The sequence below is a fragment of the Malaclemys terrapin genome, chromosome 6 (genome assembly GCF_027887155.1).
Source record: "Malaclemys terrapin pileata isolate rMalTer1 chromosome 6, rMalTer1.hap1, whole genome shotgun sequence".
Classification (NCBI taxonomy): domain Eukaryota; kingdom Metazoa; phylum Chordata; order Testudines; family Emydidae; genus Malaclemys; species Malaclemys terrapin.
In genome coordinates this window covers 51,471,857-51,493,583 of record NC_071510.1, presented here as the reverse complement: position 1 = coordinate 51,493,583, position 21,727 = coordinate 51,471,857, and the positions used below count along the sequence as shown (strand labels likewise).

Sequence of the window (21,727 nt, the reverse complement as noted above, 5' to 3'; positions counted from 1 at the left end):
AAAGACACATACAAAAGCAAAACTTCCTTTATACTTTTTTATAATAATAGTAAACTAAGAATATATATAATTTCTCTAACATTATTTAGTATTTTTATTTGAGTAACATAATTTTTACACAGTTTTCTAACAGGTCTTTCTGACCTGGTGGCAGTGCAGTGACAATTAGCAATTATGAAAGGACTTCCAAACACCACCTTATAGTGACCAGGGATATAACTTTTCCTGGTGGCAGTGACTGCAGCTCAGAATCTGAGTAAGTGTCACTCTTTAGTGACCGACTGAGCTTTATACCAGATTTTACAAGGTGAAGGTGGTACTGCAAACTCAGCTGACATTCATCTTTAAGTTGGGGTTGATGTGTTGCCTTAAATTGTCTTGCCAATATTCTTCCCATCCTAAGCTCCTTTCCATAGTCTTGGTGTCAAATATTATTAGAGTTCTATTTGGAATGGACTAAGCCCTTAATATAAAGCTTCTTTTTCTTCTTTTCAAGTTTTGTTTCTTTTAGCATCAGTTTGCTGAGCAATGCGGACTGTGTTAAATGGATATCTGGTTGCACTTTGTATTGTTATGGCCTGGCTAACCTGAAAATAGGTTTGCTGGATTTGTGGCAAGATTGCTACTATAGGTCTACTTCCGAGATGTTTGCATCACAGACTTCTGCAAAATAGCTATATTGTCTTCTTTCTCTAGCATTTTAAGAGCATTCTTACTTGGATTGGGCATCCAGGAGGGAATCTTTTTCAGACTTTCATTCCAGACCTTGTTTTCAAGGTAAGGGAAGAAGAAACTAACCCTCCCGTTCTGAAAAGAAGTTTTGTTTATATCAGGATGTCCTTTATTTTTAATTGGCCAGTGAGTGAATTCTCATGCAAGCTAACTCCATAGATTTGAATGTTGTGTTTGCTTTTGGACTGATAAAAGGTAGATTTCCCCTTTTTGTTTATGCTATGTATGATAACAGGAAAATCACAAACTCGCTCCCTGTTCACGCTGTTGGCATTAGCCTTGTTATTGTACTAGTTGCAGCTCTATTCTGATTTTTCTTTTGGGATATCCCTGACCTTCTTACTCTCCATGAAAGAGAATCCAGCATATTCTTTTTGTGAAGTTATATGCATTTTAGTGTTGTTAAGCCCTTATTAGGTTTGTAAATTTACCTTTCATTTTTTGATAACCATAGTGTACACAACATCTAATTCTTCACTGTGCATTGGCATTTGATATTGTCATTTTTGAGAATGAAGAAAATGAATTAATTGTTAAAATTCTGTCTCTTGGGATATTTCAATTTTTCTGATTTCCTGTAAAAAGATTAAAAAGTATTTGTGTTTTTTTTCAGGACATAATGCATATTTCTGATTAAAGTGTTCCTAATATAAGGACCATTTAAGTTGTTTTAACTGTCAGTGCTTGCCACTCACTAAAGTAGATTATATTTTGTCAGGCTAAAATCTCAGTTTAAGGTAACCTCTTATTGAGCTGTTGCTCCTGAGTGCATAGGCTTGTTTAATGAACATATTTAAGAGAAGCCTCTTCATGCAAGTAACCTTGAATGGTGGAATATGAATATTTAGACACAAACTAAATTACCTTAAAGCCAAAACCCTAGTGGTTATAGCAATTTTACATTAATTTAATATTTGGTTTTAAATCATCTCCAGTCTAGAGTCAAAACTCTTATGTAAATCTATGGCCTATTGAAAATATTTTGCTAATTGGAACCAGAAGATTTGCAGAGGTTGAAGTAGTGAAGTAGCACTAAAGAAGCAGCCTCTTCTACTGATCTTTCTTCACTGCAACTGTTGTGGGAATGAAGTTGCAGGGTGGAAGTTGCAGTTTTAAGCTATATTTAAATGTTAAGTGGTTACAAGCAGTCTTCAGTATGAAATAAATAATATATTGATAAACATGCCTTTTAACATTAATAATAAATACAATAACATTTGAAGAAAGTCATAATTTGACATTTTTACTGAATATTGTAATTTTTATCTCTTCTTTCTCATTCTCCCAGTGATAAGACTTCACTTTGTATAATTTACTGTGACACATGACTAGCTCTACTTAATCATCTTTTGGGCAATCACTTAGTTATCTAGAAAGCACCATTGTTCCTTAGGACTTTTTGATAAATATACTAGGAAAGATATTAGAGAGGGAGATGTCTTTTGAACATGGTAATATTAGAAGTCTCTCCCTCTTCACTTGTGCCTCAGGCATACGTATGTAGTACATCTGTCATGGTTTCCTTATATCTTTAACCTCATAATGAATTGCAGCACTTTCTATATATTTATCAGTCTACAGTGCATGTCTCTCCAGTACTGCATAGATCATTGACAGATGCAATCCATTTTTAATCAGATGACCCTGATGTCTTTACATAGTTCAAAATCCATTATTCAAGATAGAAAACAAGCTGCAAATGCATTCCAGCTGCAGCATTCCTTCCTCTCTTTTCACTTTGTACAATATATAAAAGATTCTTTACATAGGGTTACCATACATTCGGATTTTCACGGACATGTCCGGCTTTTTGGGCTCCAAATCCCCGTCCGGGGGGAAAGCCCAAAAAGCCGGACATGTCCGGGAAAATCGGGGGGGGGCCGGGCCGGGGGCTCCAGGGCCGGGCCGGGGGCTCGGGGGCTCCGCCGGGGCCGGGCCGGTGGGGCCGGGGGCTTGGGGGTGCCGGAAGCTGGGCCGGCGGTGCCAGGCCGGGCCAGGGACTCGGGGGCCGGGCCGGCGGTGCCGGGCCGGGGGCTCGGGGGACGGGCCGGCGGTGCCGGGGGATGGGCTGGGGACCGGCGGTGCCAGGCCGGGGGCCGGGGGTGCTCAGCCCAGGGGCCGGGGGTGGTCGGCCGGGGGTCGGCACCCCAGGGCCGGGGCCAGCCTGGGCCGCGCCTCCTCCCCCCACACTCCCCCTTACCTGCTTCAGGCTTCCCGCGACTCAAATGTTCGCGGGAAGCAGGGGAGGGGGCGAAGACTTTTGGGAGGGGCGGAGTTGGGGCGGGGGCGGGGCCGGAGCCCCGTGGAGTGTCCTCCTTTGGGAGGCACAAAATATGGTAACCCTACTTTACATGACCAGAAGAGTAGGTGTGGAATTAATAGGATTATAGCCTCCTAGTTTTTCTGGGACTAGTATTCAACTAAGCAATACACTAGAAAAGTATTTTGTTCCTATTCTGATCCACACTCCAGTCTTCAGATTAGTACTGAGTTGCAGTGTCACCAATACTGAAATCAGTTGCCTCTAGTATCTCAGTTGGAAACTATGCCAGCCATACGTTTTTCAGAAATGGAGCCAGAACATTTGCAATTTTAGAGCCAGGACAATGTTCTATTGTGAGATTTGTTATCTTCTTCTTCTTCTGCCCAACTCTCTGAACTAGATGCTATCATGATGACCTTAGATTTGCACCTTCTGTGTCAGTCTGATTAACTTAAATGTAGCCGTTGATCCAGACAACAGATAACACACTTTTTTGTTTTGTTTTAAAGAAAAACTCATTGCACATTGTTTTGTGATGTTTTCTTTCAACTGTTGATAATTGCTGTTTAATATGGTCTCAGAAGCATTTAAAATGCAATGTTATTAGTAGCTGTAGAAACAGCGAGCCTTTAAGAGTGCTATATTATTTGTCATACTTGCTTTAATTGCCACTATAAAGTCAGAAATACCGTCTGATATTGTTAGTTGCTCAACAGACTGTAAGGAAATTGTTGTGCACTGCCATGTCATGTATATCCATTCAGTGATTTTTCACCATTGTTATTCCAGTCCGTATTTGAATAACTGAAATTCTTGGGAATCCATAATCAAAATACTTTACAGTTCTTCCTGATCTGCATATGCATTTTTAATGTGTGTTATTAACTTTATAATTTTTCCTTTGCAAGGTTATTAGCAATATAAACATTGTCAAGTAACAATGATTATTGCAGCATGTATTTGTCACTCCTCAGCAAACTCATCCAGCAAAAAAAAGATCAGAGCAATGTCTGACTACAGTCCTCAGAAACATGCCATATCTCTGTGAGAATTTAGTTTGGTTTTAAGAAATTCTCCACAAAGAGGTTGTACCAATTTAACTAAATTGGTTTCTCAGTCGACTTAGGACTTGTCTACACACAACTTTTTTTACACTCTTGTAAATTTACAGAAATAAACCATATTGATATAATCCTCTTTATACCAGTATAACTGTGACTGCACTAGGGGGTTGCACCAATTTAACTATATCTATCTGTTTCTAAATTAATAGTGTTTGTATCAATTTCACTCTGTGTAGACGAGCTTTTAGTTAAATCAATACAATTTTCTGGTGTAGATAAGGCTGCAGAGACTTTTTTTTCAGGGCCTGAAAACATTTACTTGACACATGCTATCATGAGACCTAAGGCCATATCTACACTTACAAGCTTACAGTGACACAGCTGTGCCAATACAACTGTGCCGCTGTAAGAGCACTCGTGTATCCGTGTTATGCCAATGGGGGAGAGCTCTCCCATCGATGTAATAAAACCATCTCAGCGAGCAGCAGTAGCTATGGTGGCGGGAGAGCGTTTCCTGCCAACATAGCACTGTGCGCACGAGGCTTATGTTTTTTTGCACCCTTGAGCGACAGAAGTTTTGCCGATGTAAGTACTAATGTAGACATGGCCTAAGACTTTGAGCCAAAGTGAAAAATATCTGTGAGATCATGGCCCTTATAGATTAGGAAATTTGCTTGTATTGTAGCTATCATGTTTTAATTAACATATTTTAAACACCACTTAGCACCTGTTATAGACTTAACACCTTTAAAAATGTGCTAGCTGATCATGGTCAATCCTAGTGAATTTTCTGTGAGGTGGGAGCTCAGCACTTTCTGAAAATCAAGCCTCAGTGGGTGTCTGAAGATGAGCATTCATAAATTGAGGTACCAAAAATCACTAGTTAATTTTGAAAATCTTGCTCATAAGTGAAAACTTAAATTCTTCAGAAATTTCTGAAACTCACCGGGGACAGCTTCCAACATTCTGAAGATGAGTGGACTTCATAAATTGCCCTCTTAGGGTATGTCTACACTACGAGAGTAGTTCGATTTTACTTAAAGCGAATTTGTGGAACCGATATTACAAAGTCGAATGTGTGTATCCACACTAAGGACAGTAATTCGACTTTGTGAGTCCACACTAACAGGGCAAGCGTTGACATTGGAAGTGGTGCACTGTGGGCAGCTATCCCGCAGTCCCCGCTGCCGATTGGAATTCTGGGTCGAGCCCCCAATGCCTGCTGGGCAAAAAATGTGTCGAGGGTGGTTTTGGGTAACTGTTGTCATTCAACCGTCACTCCCGCCCTCCATCCGTGAAAGCGCTGGCGGGCAATCAGTTTGCGCACTTTTCTGGTGATTGACAGCGCGGACGCCACAGCACTGCGAGCATGGAGCCCGCTGTGATCATCGCTGCAGTTATGGCCGTTGTCAACACCTCGCACCTTATCATCCACCTTTTTCAGAGGCAGATGCTGAGAAATCAGGCGAGGAGGCTACGGCAGCGTGGTGAGGACATTAAGTCTGAGAGGGGCACAGACCTCTCGCAAAGCACGGGACATCATGGTGGCAATGGGTCATGGTGATGCTGTGGAACGGCGATTCTGGGCCCGGGAAACAAGCACGGACTGGTGGGACCGCATAGTGCTGCAGGTCTGGGATGAATCACAGTGGCTGCGAAACTTTCGGATGCGTAAGGGAACTTTCCTGGAACTTTGTGAGTTGCTGTCCCCTGCTCTGAAGCGCAAGACACCCAGATGCGAGCAGCCCTGACTGTCCAGAAGCGAGTGGCCATAGCCCTCTGGAAGCTTGCAACGCCAGACAGTTACCGGTCAGTCGCGAATCACTTTGGCGTGGGCAAATCTACCGTGGGGGTTGCTGTGATGCAAGTAGCCAGCGCAGTCGTTGAGCTACTGCTCTCAAAGGTAGTGACCCTGGGAAACATGCAGGTAATCATAGATGGCTTCGCTGCGATGGGTTCCCAAACTGCGGTGGGGCTATAGATGGAACTCACATCCCTATCCTGGGACCAGCCCACCAGGCCAGCCAGTACATTAACCTAAAGGGCTACTTTTCAATGGTGCTGCAAGCACTGGTGGACCATAGGGGACATTTTACCAACATCAACGTCGGATGGCCGGGCAAGGTTCATGATGCTCGGGTTTTCAGGAACTCTGGTCTGTTTAGACGGCTGCGGGAAGGTATTTACTTCCCGGACCACAAAATAATTGTTGGGGATGTGGAGATGCCTATAGTGATCCTCAGGGACCCAGCCTACCTGCTAATGCCCTGGCTCATGAAGCCCTATACAGGCGCCCTGGACAGTGAAAAAGAACTCTTCAGCTACCGGCTGAGCAAGTGCAGAATGATGGTGGAGTGTGCTTTTGGACGTCTCAAGGGGAGATGGAGAAGCTTACTGACTCGCTCTGATCTCAGCGAAACCAATATCCCCATTGTTATTGCAGCTTGCTGTGTGCTCCACAATCTCTGTGAGAGCAAGGGGGGAGACGTTTATGGCGGGGTGGGAGGTTGGGGCAAATCGCCTGGCTGCTGATTACGCCCAGCCAGACAGCTGGGCGATTAGAAGAGCCCAGCGGGATGCGCTGTGCATCCGGGAAACTTTGAAAGCTAGGTTCCAGAGTGAGCAGGGTAACCTGTGACTATTAAGTTTGTTTAAAGAGAAGCTGAACCTGCCACCGTTTCTTTACCCGGTTAATGTTGACTATCCTCTCCAGTTACCAGCCCCCGTCCCCCCCTTCCAACACACCTTTAAAAATAAAATAAATGAAACTTTGTTCATTAACACCGTTTTCTTTATTAAGGATTTCGTGGTAAAGTGTTGAAACTGGGATGCAGACTGTGGTGGGGAGCAGGTGTAGTGATGGAAAGGACGCTTCTAAACTCAAGGAATGACAGGCTCCTGCTCCTAGAGCAGTCCGCAGTGGTGGTTTCCTTTTCGGGACTCTGTGTGTGGGGGCTATGTGACTTTGTGGCGGGGGAGGGCGGTTACAGATCCCCTGCTGCGTGGACCGCTGCATAAGATCTGTAACCACCCTCCCCCGCCGCAAACTCACATAGCCTGACCAGGGTGCCTAGTGACTGCAATGTGTGTGTGACCTTCTGCTGAACCTGCCCCCATGTCTGTACCTGGTAAAGGTGACTGTCCTCTCCAATTACCAACCCCCTTCCCCCCTTCAAACACACTCTCCTCTAAAAGAACATGATGGAAACAGTAATTAACAGAAACGTATTTTTTATTAACAACTACACAGTTAGGGGATGAAACTGGGACGGGGGCTTGGGTGAGGTGCTTTTGGAGTGAAGGAAAGGACTTATCAAATCTTTGGGAATGAGAGCCTTCTGTTACTTGAGCAGTCTGCAGGGGTGGAGTGACTGTTTTCACGGCCCCTGCTGCCTCTCCTTCTTGGGACTTTGGGTGAGGGGAGGATGGGACTTTGTGGCAGGGGAGGGCAGTTAGAGAGAGAATGCAGCAGGGCTCTGTCCTCCTGCCTCCGGTCCTGCAGAACATCTACAAGGCACCGGAGCCTGTCCGTTTGCTCCCTCGTTAGTCCAAGCAGCGTTTGAGTCGCCTGCTGGTCTTCCTGCCCCCACCTGTCCTCCCGTTCGCTGTGTGATCGCTGGTATTGCGACATGTTCTCCCTCCATTGGGTCTGCTGTGCCACCTCAGCTCGGGAGCAGCCCATAAGTTCTGAGAACATCTCATCCCATGTCCTTCTCTTTTGTCGCCTGATCTGCGCCAGCCTCGGGGAGGGGGATGCCGAGGTAGCTTGGGAGACACTCGCAGCTGTGGGATGGGAAAAAGGGGAGTGAATTCCTCAGAAAGATAATTTTTTGTGAACAATGAACATAGTCTTTCTCTGTGAACAAGACCATGCACAGCACCTATCACGTGCGCACTCAGTACAAGGTCAAATTTTCGGCCTTCCCATTGAGTGCCTGGGGTCTTGCTGTACAGATCACACAAGCGGGGCCGGATAACGGAATTCGGCTAGCTGGCGGACATGGTAAGCCGTAGACTTTTGGCTGCTTAAAGCTTAATTTATAGCAGTGCCCTCCTTTCATGTTCCAAGCAATGCTCCTAACGTTGGCCAGTTCCTGCTGCCGGCAATCCGGCCAGCATGAACTCTGCCCCTATCCCACCCCCCTCGCGGCTGTCCCCGGGAAAGATCCTTCCATGCTGCCCCTGTCACGCCTCCACCGCATGGCTGTAAATGGCCGGTTACAGTTATGTAAAGGAACAGGCAATCAGTCCCAATACTAACATTCCCCTAATTTAAAGCAGGTCACCATGAGTGATATCACTCTGATGAGGATTTCGGAGACAGAGAAAGACCGCATGCTGCATGAATTCCAGCAAGCACCAGGGCTGTATGCCGCCATGCTTTGCGAGGCAATGATCCCGGAGTACTTGCTGCTAGCCTGGCACGGAAAAGTTTCCTACCATGGAGGACTCAATAAGGCCGCTCTCCCCAGGAACCTGATGCAAAGGCTTTCACAATACCTCCAGGAGACCTTCGTGGAGATGTCCCAGGAGGATTTCTGCTCTATCCCTGGACATATTGACAGAATTTTCCAGTAGCTGCACTGGAAAGGACTAAAAACTAAAGTGCCTAGGTCAAACTAATTATGAAAGACCAGACATGTTGACAAACTTTTCCAGTAGCTGCATTGGCAAGGACTAGAAACTAAAGTGCCTAGGGCAAACTAATCATGAAAAACCCATTGTTAAGATACCATTCCTATTCTGTTCAAAATAAATGTTTAAAACACTTACCTACTGATGTTTCCCCTGATTTACGGTCTGGGTTACCGTCTTGGGAGGGTTGGTAGGGGATCTCCATGAGGGTGATGAAGAGATCCTGGCTGTCGGGGAAATCAGCATTGAAAGCGCTGTCGACTGCCTCATCCTCCTTATCTCCTTCCTCATCTTCCCCGTCCGCGAACATCTCCGAGGAAGCGGTTGTTGACAATACCCCATCGTCAGTGTCCACGGACAGTGGTGGGGTAGTGGTGGCAGCCGCACCTAGAATGGAATGCAGTGCCTCGTAGAAACAGCATGTGTGGGGCTGGGATCCGGAGCGTCCGTTTGACTCTTTAGTCTTCTGGTACCCTTGTCTCAGCTCCTTAATTTTCACACAGCACTGCGTTGCATCCCGGCTGTATCCTCTCTCCGTCATGGCTTTTGAGATCTTCTCATAGATCTTCGCATTCCGTTTTTTCGATCGCAGCTCCGAAAGCACGGACTCATCGCCCCACACAGCGATCAGATCCAAGACTTCCTGATCAGTCCATGCTGGGGCCCTCTTTCTATTCTGCGATTGCATGGTCACCTCTGCTGGAGAGCTCTGCATTGTTGCCAGTGCTGCTGAGCTCGCCACAATGTCCAAACAGGAAATGAGATTCAAACTGGCCAGACAGGAAAAGGAATTCAAATTTTCCCGGGGCTTTTCCTGGTGGCTGGTCAGAGCATTTGAGCTCGGACTGCTGTTCAGAGCGTCAACAGAGTGGTGCACTGTGGGATAGCTCCCGGAGCTATTAGCGTCGAATTCCATCCACACCTACCCTAATTCGACATGGCCATGTCGAATTTAGTGCTACTCCCCTCATTGGGGAGGAGTACAGAAATCGATTTAAAGAGACCTCTATGTCGAAATAAATAGCTTCGTTGTGTGGACGGGTGCAGGGTTAATTCGAGTTAACGCTGCTAAATTCGACATAACCTCCTAGTGTAGACCAGGCCTTAGAGTATGTCTATTCAGCAAAGAAAAACTGGCGGCTGACCCATGCCAGCCTACTCAGGCTGAGGGCCTGTTACATTGCTATGTAGACTTCCAGGCTCAGGCTGCAGCCAGAGCTCTGGAATCTCCAACCCTGCTGGGTCATAGAGCCCGGGCTCCAGCCCAAGCCTGGAAGTCTACAGAGCAGTGAAACAGCCGTGCAGCCCAAGCCCTGTGAGTCCAAGTTAGCTGGCACAGGCCAGCCATGGGTTTTTATTTGCTGTGTAGACATACCCTTCCATAGGACAAATGTCTATAGTGTTCTTCAAGTGATTATCCACATGGAGTCCACTCCTGTTCGTATGCACCTCGTGTGCTTAATCAGATTCTCTTAGCCAGCAGTGTCTGTTGGGACCAGGCCTGTCCTGTCCCCCCACCTGAAGGCATAAAGGGCAGAGAGGGCCCAACCACCACTCGCTTCCTTCTTACTGCCCATGGCAATGAGATGGAACTCTTGCAGTGTCTGCCTGCTTCTCTGTTCAATGTGCTAGTTGTTAGTTTTGTTGCCTGTTACCAACACATACCCAAACAACCATTTTAGTCAGGTTCTGCTTTTTAGACTAGGACCCATACCCTTTCTCCCCATACAAGAGCTCTAGCAAAATGGTAGAAGCAAAATCTGTGCGGTTTAAAACATGCTCCTTCTGTTAATCTTCAATACCTTAATGATAAATACTCTAGATACCAGTTTCACTTAGGAGAAGGACATATTCCTTAGCAATTTACCATATGTCACTCCTCCTCTGAATGGATTCAGAAAGGTGGACAAGCTCACTTAAAATTGTTCCTCCTGGATCTTTTTATGCAAGCTATCTTGGACATCAAAAGGAACGATGCAGCTGGACCCTTAGTCCTCTGTCAGTCCCTGTCCTCGAGCTCTCTAATAAGTTGAGATTCCACCCTGAGCTCCCTGGCTACTTCAACCAAGAAGTCCCTGTCATACATTTCCATTCCAGTTTTGACCTCTGGCAAGGTTAGGAAGGAGCAATGCTCCAGAGTTGAGCCAAGCCAGAGGTCACGCTGTCTGGTGCCTACTAAGTTGAGGTTTAAGATTCATAAATCATGGTGACAGGGGCTCAACAGTCAAAGCAGCCAGTGGCCTTGGAAGAGTCCCTCTGATGCCCTGGTCCCAACTGTTAAGAGAGCACTGATGGCACCACTAACCCTCCAGACTGTGACTACCTCAGTACTGGTTCTTCAACCCAGCATGTTGGCAAATGGTGCTTCTGTACAGGCAAACATTGGAACTCTGTTCCTTTGTGCCCAGCACATTGGTACCTAGTGGTTTGGTACCCAGGGCATATATGGTACCAAGTGATTTAACAGTGGTCCCTGTACTGGGGTTTCCTGAATGAAAGAGGTAATAACTAAGCTTCACTAAGTCTATTGACATGGTAGGCAACGGAGATACAGACTTCATGCCCTACTTAGTTAGTGAGAGCCTAGCAGAAACAGATAATTCCTCACAGGACAGTGCCTGTCTTGAAAATGGTGTACTTTTTTTCTTCATCCCCGCTGGTAGGTAGTTGGGACTCTTCTCCTACATAGCCACCACTGCCTCCTCCTCCTCCCCCTAGGGTGGCAAAGTGGGAGTCAGGAAGAGATTTTTGAGGACGGATCTGTAAGGGACAGCAGGAAAGAACCCATGGCTCATAGGGAGCATTCCTTTTGGTACTCCCTCTCCCCTCACGTGTCCCCCATCCCAGTACCAATACCTGTATCTGCTTTGGCCCTACTGAATGCCCTAGGGGAGCAGACATATTCACAATTCATGGCCTGCATCTTCAGCCCACTCTAGGCCTAGATCACCCTTTCCAAAGAGGCACTATAAACTCACACAGCCAGATTAGCTAGTGCAGCCTCAGATCCTGCAAAGGCAGGAGAAGTGATGAGGAATTACATCTGCATGGGAAGAACAATTTATTCCTGCTCCAATCTCCTCCTCATCTCCCAATGAAGAAGTAAATCCCTCAACCGTTTCTTCAGTTGATAACTTCATTAAGCTAATGGCAAAGACTCTAGATATACCTCTGGAAGTGGTGCAGGAGCATCCTCACAAACTCCTGGACATCTTGCACCTTTCCATGCCTGGGGAGGGGCTCTTCATACTTATAAACGAAGGACTGCTGGAGCCTGTGAAAGGCCTGTGGCACATACCAGCATCTATTCTGGCCATGTTCAAGTGAGCTGACAGGAGGTACAAAGTCTCTTCCAAAGGATTTGGGTACTTTTTCCATGTAGTTACCAGGATTATTTGTCTGAGAGGTTGCAGCAGCCAGGGCCTCCCAAATCTACACCTTGGGAGAAAGACACAAAGGGTATGACTACACTGCAGCTGGGAGGTGTGATTCCCAGTGTTGGTTGATAGACTTGCACTAGCTCAGGAGTACACAATACAAAATGGGGAGCTGACTTTAAAATACACAGAGCAACCAGTCTTGACTTGTGTTACTCAGCTGTGGAGAACTGGGCTTTGGTATGGTCATGTTCGAGCCATGCTCACTAAATTGATACTGCACTCAATCAAGCCTATAGGATCATCACAGGGACTTTGAAATTGACCTGGATGCTGTCTCTACACTGCCTCACAGGGATTACACCATCATCAGTGAGGCAAGATGCCTTCAGTAGAAAGGAGGGACAAAAAACAGGTGCATAAAATCTGGGACACCCATTATATAGGCACATTTGACCATGCAAGAGGCCAAAGTCCACAAAAAACTTTGCCTCTGAAAATCCTTTATCCCAAAATACTTCTGTGGAAGGCTACAGAGTAACAAAATGGCAAGAAATGCCAATGATCCTGGAGAACCTTCTTCAGAATGATCCCCCCCCACATCACTGATCTTGAATGAAAATACTGCTGTACCTTAAATTGAGTGCGAACTAGAATGGCAAAGACTGTAGACAATATGATCAAGTGGAAGCTGAGGCATGACCCCAAAAGTGACGAGCCTAAGCAAACACTTGAATACTTCCTGATCCTGTGCCCCCAGTCAACATCCAACCCCGAGGAACTATTTGAGACAAGTGACAACACCAGGTGTTGTCTGCAGTTTTGGAGTGACAAGTTATGAGGATGATCTAAGAAGACAAGAAGTCCAGGACTACTTATACCTCAGCAACTGGCTGGTTTGAGGAAGATCACTCCAACAGGTGACTATTAAAGCTCTTCACAACCTGGAACTCAAAGTCAACAGAGAAATCCAAACTTGTTCCATGTAGAACAAAGCATAGAATTCACTAGAGTACTATTAGATTCCAGGTCATTGAGATCTGATCTTCTGTAGGAATCATTCCAGGTGACAGTAAACCTCATTAACCAACTTCAAGCTCACCCAAAACCATCAGTAAGAACATACTTTAGGTATCTGGGACACATGGCCTCATGCACCTACATGATGCAGTTTGTAAGACTTTACCTATGTTCCATGCAGAGATGGTTGAAAACAGTGTATATACCCAGGAGAAACCACATGGACATGTTGGTCAAGAAGTTATCATGTTAAACTGGTGGAAAGCCCCTCTTCAGGTGTGCAAAGGAATAAATTTCTCTGCGCCTCTATCTACTAAGGCACTAATGATATATGTCTACACTCACAGTGGAGATGGGGAGCGCATCTAGATTTACTTAACAACTCAAGGTATGTAGTCCCCTCAGGGAGCTCATTTGCATATAAACGTATGGAACATAGAGCCTTCCACTTGGCATGCAATGTATTTCTGCCTTTACTCTGAAGAGCCACAATCCAGGTGCTGACAGACAACATCTCAGCTATGCATTACATGAACAGACAAGGAGGAACCAGGTCATCTCACTCTGTCTGGAGTCTATCTGGCTCTGGACGTGGTGCATTCCAAATCAAATTCCAGTGGCTCTGCATCTTTCTGACCTTCAGAACGCCTTACCAGACCATTCAGGAGTAATTCTCAAACAACCCTGAGTAGTCTGTCAAATATTCAGAACATCTTTTGCAAGTGAGGATTCCTAGAAATAGACCTGGTTATTACAAGCCAAAACCACAAGTTTCAACATTTTGTTCTAGAGAAAGGTTGAGTTCAGGTTCCTGGCAGACACTTTTCTCATCCTTTGGTCACTGGGGCTAATATATGCTTTTCTGCCGATCCCATGATACCGAAGGTTCTGAAGAAATTGAGGCAAGACTCTGGACTGATGGTTATAATAACCTCAGCATGGGCCAGGCAGTTCTGGTATTCAGATCTGATGAACCGCTCAACACAGCCCCCCATGACTGTACGTACCCTAGCCGACATAGTCTCGTGGAACAACCATCAGATCCAGATCCACCTTTATTACATTTGTTAGCCTGGAAGCTGTCTTGATGACATCCACTGAAAGAAGCTGTTTCATTGAAGTTCAGAATGTTCTGCTCCAAAGCAGGAATCCTCAACCAGACTGACTGACTTATAAAGCTAAACAGAAGCGGTTTTCTATTTAGGCATCTCAGTTGTCACCCTTAACATTACCAGTTTCAGCAATATTGGTCTATTTACTAGCTATGAAACAAAATGGACTTTCTAACAGCTGGTGGACCATAATGATCCATCTTGCAGCAGTATCTGCACATCATCCTTCTATCCAGGGCCATACTGTATTTCCCACTGTGCAATGGTAGTATTCCTTAAGGACTTTAGGATCCCCCTCCTTCTTGGGACCTCAGTATAGTGTTAGCAGGGTTGGTGGGTCCTGCCTTTAATCCCCGAGAGGCCTTTTTCCCTTTATCATAGATCTACAAAGACTGCCTTTTTATTGGCCATTACATCATCTTGAAGGGCAAGGGAGATTCAGGCCCTAATGATGGGCCCCTCTTATACAGTGTTTCATAAAGACAGAGTCACTTAGTCCTCATCCAAGTTCCTGCCCAAAGGTTTTTTTTTTTTTTTTTTTTTTTTTTCAGGATTCCATGTGAACCAGTTTAATTGTCTCCCAGTTTTCATTCCCATGCCTCACTCGATCTCTGGGGAAGCTAACCTTCAAACACTTGATGTGGTAAGGGCACTATCTTTTTTTACTTTGACAGGACAAAACTATTCAGGAACACACCTAGACTGTTTGTGGCTTTTGCAGAAAAGGTTAAGGGGAAGGCAATAGTCTCCTGGAATCATAGAATCATAGAATATCAGAGTTGGAAGGGACCTCAAGAGGTCATCTAGTCCAACCCCCTGCTCAAAGCAGGACCAATTCCCAGCTAAATCATCCCAGCCAGGGCTTTGTCAAGCCGGGCCTTAAAAACCTCCAAGGAAGGAGACTCCACCACCTCCCTAGGTAACGCATTCCAGTGTTTCACCACCCTCCTAGTGAAATAGTTTTTCCTGATATCCAATCCTGGAGATTATATAAATGGGTCTTCAACTGTTTAAAGGCATGTTACAAGTTAGCCTGGTTAGAGTCACATTGGAGCTCATTCCATTAGAGCAGGGGTTCTCAAACTTCATTGCACTGGAACCCCCTTCTGACAACAAAAGTTAGTACACGATCCCAGGGTGGGACCAAAGCCTGAGCCTGCCTGAGTCCTGCTGCCCTAGGTGGGAGGATCAGAGCCGAAGCCCGAGCCCCAGTGCTCTGGTTGGGGAGTGGGGGTGGGTTCAAAGCCGAAGCCCAAGGGCTTCAGCCTGAGGCAGGGAGCCTGTAACCTGAGCCTTGCTGCCCAGAGCTGAAGCCCTTGGACTTCAGCCCCTGGGTGGTGAGCCTTGGGCTTTGGCCCCAGGCCCCACCAAGTCTAAACCAACCCTGGTGACCCCATTAAAATGTGATCGTGACCCACTTTGGGGTCCCGATTCACAGTTTGAAAACTGCTGCACTAGAGCTCAGGCAGCCTATGTGACCTGTGTGATGAGAGGCCCTATTTCTGAAATTTGTAGGGCAGCTAAGTGGAGCTTGGTCCACACATTTACAAAACACTGCTCTTAAGTCGAGGCTTCCAGACCAGATGCCAACTTTAGTAGGACTGTCTGCAATTATTGTTAAAGAAGGACTCCTAATATCCACCTCCAATCAGACAGACAATTATTTTAGGGCTTGTTTATGTGGATGCTTTGTGGGTGGAAAGCCAGGGTGTAAATCTACAGCACACTAGCTTGCCACGTGATAACTGGTTGTGTGACCCTGCTACCATGCACTAGAAGTTCCACAGTGCACTTGGATATACATACCAGTGTTGTTATAATAATCTGCAGTGTTATGAATCCTAAATTCTGGACACAGCTTTTTAAGTTTTCTGATTGACTGTGTGATCTACTAACCTAGCTTTTTATTGTATCCACTATTGTGGTGTCTTTATTCCTTAATGTTGTATCTTTGCCAGTAATAAAAAATAAATGGAGGGAATTACCTTTCCCATCAAGTTTTTGTTTAGAAATGCTAATTGAATTGTATTTTTGGTGAATTATTGTTTCTCTTAGATGACTGAAATTCCTTGCCCTTTTTTGCTTTGTGACTCAGTGTATTTGATGTGTGAAATAATCCTTCAGAAATTCATTATATGACCTGGCTTATTTTGCCTTGATTCATTATTCTGATGCTCTACTATACTTTGACACAACTCTTAGTTCTGTATATATTTTAGTGCGTTACATTATTACCTAGACTTTTTATTTTTTACTACTTCTCCCTCTAAAGACAACTTTCAGCTCTATACAAGCATAGATTACTTTACCTATCTCGGCTGTATTTTGCACTCTCTATTTTTCTGTTAAATTATTCATTAATCTGCCCACCCAACCATATTTTTAATTCCTTCTGTAGACTTGCACCTTGTGATTCTGCATTGATAAATACTAATCACATTTGAAATCTATTCCTATTGCCCAGCTGCTGACTAGGATATGCAAAACATGCCTTAATGTGGCATGCCTTTATTTACAGTGTGTCAAAACCATTCCAGAGAGTGACTAAAAATTGTGGAATGTTCTGGAATAAAACGATCAAGCTGCTGGAAAAGGCTTTAAATAGATTTTGTCTGTCACTCACCATTTGGCAACTGCGTCTTGCCATGTAAAATCATTGTTGAGACTGACATGTCTATCTGCTCAATTTAGCATTCTTCAAATTTGAATGCATCAAAATCAACTGAATCTGCAGGACTTGATCTTCAAATGTTTGATCAGAATTTGTTTTGAACTGGACTGTTTTATGCATACAGTATTTAAAAAATGAAGATAAACACGAGCAATCTATGAATATTCCAACAGGCTGTACCCTTGATGTTAATTTTTACTACTTTGGAATAAAATTTTTTTTTATCCAAAACAATTATATTTTTACATTTATGTTTATTTTTTTTCTGTTATGTGAAAGGATGTTAAAATGGATAATTCTACTGTTCTTTTGATATGTGCATGTCCCACATTAGCACAGAGCATCTATGGAGAATTGAAAGACTACCTTTCAAGTGTCACTCAGTCAACTGCCAGTTTGCAATTGGCTCTTTAGAATTAAACTCATTGTGAAGTGATGGCATAGCATGCTAACACATAGTAAAGAAAACCAAACTGCTTTTTATTTCTGAGTTTTGAATTTTTGAACTGCTTATTAGGAACTGTAACTGTAATTCTTTAAAACAAGTTGATTTTATAATATTTTTCTACTCCTGAGACTTCATTTCCTTATGAAGTGGGTTTGGTTTGCACTATAACTAACATTCTAAATGACTAATCTACTTTACCACCAGATGAAGCAGCCTAGTTTTCAGTCTTGCAGTCATTATTTAATTAGTACTCAGAACATTATCCATGAAGGCTGTGATTATTTGCTATCCTCTCAAGAGTGTGGAATCCACGTAGTAGTCCTGGGAGAATTCTGCGCCAAAAAATAAAAAATTCTGCAACAAAAAATTAAAAAACCTGTGCACAATATTTTCAAATTCTGCAAAATTCTGCATATTTTATTTGTTAAAATAAATAATTCAAATATAATCATACCAGTTTCAAGTATTTTTGGTCCTTCATTTCAAAATACCTGCCAGCAAGTATGTCTGTAACAATACAGATGACAAAAAAATCAGAAAATGTTTTTTGATAAATAGATTCCTTGGTAGACATATTAATACAGAACTCTGAGCAATAATTCATTTAAACTACAATACAGAACCATATTTCCCACACACCCCATAAGCGGTGCAAAAGCTGGGGGGTAGTCTTGGGTAACGGAGGAGCTGAGGGAGAGGGAAATAATTGCTGGGAAGGATCCTGGGTGTGAACTTGAATGGTTGTTGGGTGGGGGGAGGGAAGTATGTTTTTTTTTGGGGGGGCAGGGAGGGACTGTTAGGGAGCTCCCCCCATGCAGACCCTGGCTGACCCCTCGCCTCTCCCATTCAGTCAGGCACACGTGTCCCTCCACCCCCACTCAGACACCCACTCCCCATCCCCATGTGTCCTTGCACCCCCTGTCCACATGTGTCGCTCCATCTTCACCCAGACACCCACTCCTGCATCTCCATGTGGCCCTGCATCACCTCCCTTGGTCCCAATGTGTCTCCATGCCCCCTCTCAGCCATTCTCCCGTCCCTATGTGGCCCTGCACCTCCCTTCCCCCTGTGGCCCAGAGCCTCATCTCCCATTGAGCCCCTGCCCAGTCTGTCCCCCCCCACTAGCCCTTATGAGCCCCTGTCTGACCCCCCCCAGCAGCCCTACACTGTCTGTCTCTCCATAGCCCCCAGTCTCCTGACTTGACCCTAAAGGTACTGTGAAGAAGGCTCTGCAGGCTCTTTCTCTTCCCTAGCTGTCTGGGAGCAGCTGCTGTGTTCTATTGACACAGTGCCCTCTGGTGGGCAAAAGGTGGAACCGCAACAACTTTTCAGCAGAAGCTTTTTCTGCGCAAAAATAAAAATGCGTGAGGCTCATAAATTATGTGCACGCACAGTGGCGCAGAATTCCCCTCGGAGTAACGTAGGTATTAATCACTAAAAACTGTGATTACTAGCAATTAAGCTTTCAATGCTCCAGGAATTATTTTTCAGTTACCTATCTCTGTTAACTTTTGAAGCCAGATTCTGTCATGCTTAGTACACGAGGCATGGATATGATTTCCTGATTATCATGCTGCCAGCTCAGGTCCTGAAGGGAGTTAGAGCAGTCTATCCTTCCTATCTTCACATACAGGTGGACGAACAAAGATAGGAGCTGGGTAGGTCTGGTTCCTGATCCTTTACTCCCTATACGCTATCTGGTAGCTGGGGTGTGTACTAGCTATTCTGGAGCCTTGCAAGTAACTTCTGATGCCTGGAGTGACAAATATTTTTTAGGGTGCTTTATTGGCACCAGTTTTTATTGGCAGTAAAAGACTACTTACAGATAATTTCAACCAATCAATTTGATTCTTTACCATATTGCTATAATAGCATAAGTGTAATATAGAATAGTGCAGAACTTTCAAAACCCTGAGTCCTGAACTAGAGGTGATCTATGGACTGCTTATTGGTGGTCTAAAGACAGCTGGCTGTCCAAATTGTGCTGGCTTTCCTTTTTGTTTTTGTTATTTTTGCAATAAAGACAGCTACAAATGAATTAGTTTCCTGGTACTTCTTTTCTCTGTAACCAATTGCTGTATTTTCCAAAGGGATATTATGCACTCATCAATAGGAGGGGAGCTGGTCAGAGGTTGTCATCTCAACTATCTCTCTGTTAAGTTGTGATCCACACATTGCAGAAAGTAGGAAACCCTGGAATAGTGTTCTCCTTCAGTCTTCATTTAGTGCACTGTGAACATGAAAGGAAAGAACCTAAAATCAATAAAGATGAGGATGGATGCTTATATTTTTATCACAATTACATATGTGAGACTATTATAATAAAAATGATATGCAAACAGTATCAGATGCACAGAGCTGCCAGCTCTAACCTGGTTACAGCTGCTGCTAATTACATATATGTTTCAACTGCACTCTGGCAAGTCTACATGTACTGGAATTTTAAATGTTTTGTTATTTCTGTAATGCCATGGACTGTGCCTTCAGAGTTTACAATCTAAATTAAGGGCAGAACTGAGCAGCTGCTGATGGGACAGTTTGCAACACAATTTGGTTGCAGAAAGATTGAGTGTCATGTGTTCACTGAACAATCATTCTGAACAATTGATTTTAAGATAGGCATCATCATCGAAGATATGTTACTCGTGTTTCCTCGTCTGATTGTAATTTGAACAAGAGATAATACAGGAATGACTCACAAATGTTCATTGTGAGCAGGTATTAACTGATACTTTCTCTTTCAGCTAATCTTCCAGTACCAACAATTGCTGCGATAGATGGGACTGCATTAGGTGGTGGCCTAGAACTGGCATTAGCCTGTGACATAAGAGTGGCAGGTAAGACTGAATCCTATTAAATGATCAGGAGATTATTAGCATTATAGAAGGCTTGACTAATCCTTGCCTTGGCAACAGTCCTTATAAAACTGGTTTTATATCTGACATTGCATACGCTCAATTATTTCTATGTGATTTAGCAGAAACTTGACTGAAATAATTGCTGATGTTTAATTTCATACCATTTACTGTTGATAGATAGAGCATTTTTGTTGCCTGTTTTAATTTATTCTTATGATCTTCATTTTATCGTTAGCAGTATTCACTATATCATTAGCAGTGATCCCAGAAGGCTAGGGCAGAGATTGAGAATTTTTTTTATAATTAAAATGCTCTTGTCGTCAAAATTTGTTATTATACAAACAGGTTGCAGGAAATAGGCCAAACTAGTTTGTGAGTGTATTATTAAATAAGTAATTAAGCTCTTATAAAATAAAAGTGACAACAGCACATGAAAAGAGGAACCTTGATCTATCCAGCTGTCAGAACTGCAAAACCATTTGTTGGAAAGTAAATGGAAACTTGCTCTTGAGCACTTGCCAGCGTACTCATAGTATATTAAGCTGTTTGACCCTGAGGGAGTAGTCAGTCAGCTAAAGAATTCATAATCATCAGAAACAGACTTCCCCACCATTTCAAGTTGTTAAATAATAACATTGCCACTTGCTTTTAGTGCTTTAAAATGTACAAATAATTCTGTGCATTATTGGATCTAAATAACTTACTTGCATCAGCAATCTTCCTGTGTGAAAATTAATGAGGTACAGAGCCTGTCTTGACAGGAATAGCTTCTTTGTTCTTTTAATAAATTGCAGCTCAATTTGGTGTCTTTCTGTATTTCCATAGGCAAATGCTTTTTTAAGTGATGGTTTGTTGTTTGGAAGACAAATTTAATAAATTAACAGATTGTTGTAAAGAATCTTCTTTTGTATAAACTTTTTCAAATTATTATTTAGTATAGATTATATCAAGAACTCATTACATTTTATGCTTCTTTTCAAGCCTCTTCTGCTAAAATGGGTCTAGTTGAAACAAAGCTGGCAATCATTCCGGGTGCAGGTATGAATTTTAGTCTTGTACAATACTGAAGATAATCCAACTGCTAACCAGTGGTCTTGATGCTTGTGATTTTGCATTGTTGGTTATACATTTTATGTTTAACTTTGTATTTTTTAAGTGTTATTAACATAGTTTTAAACCATATTTCCTAGCGAAAATTAGTAAAACGTTTCTTTTTCTTTAAAGAAATGAGTTATGTAGGATTGTTTTTTTTTTTTTTTAATGGATGCCCGCCTTAACGGTTATGTAAATGGGTTTAATGTCTTTGAAGGCTGATGTCATTTGTGTAGGGGCATGTGCAAAAACATTAATTTGTAACTATTAGTATAGCAGAAATGGTAATTTAATTTGATGATCCAACACCATATACCATCTTAGAATCATAGAAGATTAGCATTGGAAGAGACCTGAGGAAGTCATCTAGTCCAACCCCCTGCTCAAAGCAGGACCAACCCCAACTAAATCAATCTGTTCCTAAATCTGTTCCTTTAGGACACTAATTCAACTTT

At 43.6% G+C, this 21,727-nt stretch overlaps 1 protein-coding gene across 1 annotated transcript in view; it reads left to right on the top strand.

Annotated features, from left to right (window-relative positions):
• AUH (AU RNA binding methylglutaconyl-CoA hydratase) overlaps nt 1-21,727 on the top strand; it is a 198,511-nt gene that overhangs the window by 71,780 nt on the left and 105,004 nt on the right. Inside the window, exons 5-6 of the mRNA XM_054033009.1 lie at nt 20,067-20,159; nt 21,162-21,218. Coding sequence (XP_053888984.1) covers nt 20,067-20,159; nt 21,162-21,218 — 150 coding nt within the window. The remainder of the gene's footprint in view (nt 1-20,066; nt 20,160-21,161; nt 21,219-21,727) is intronic.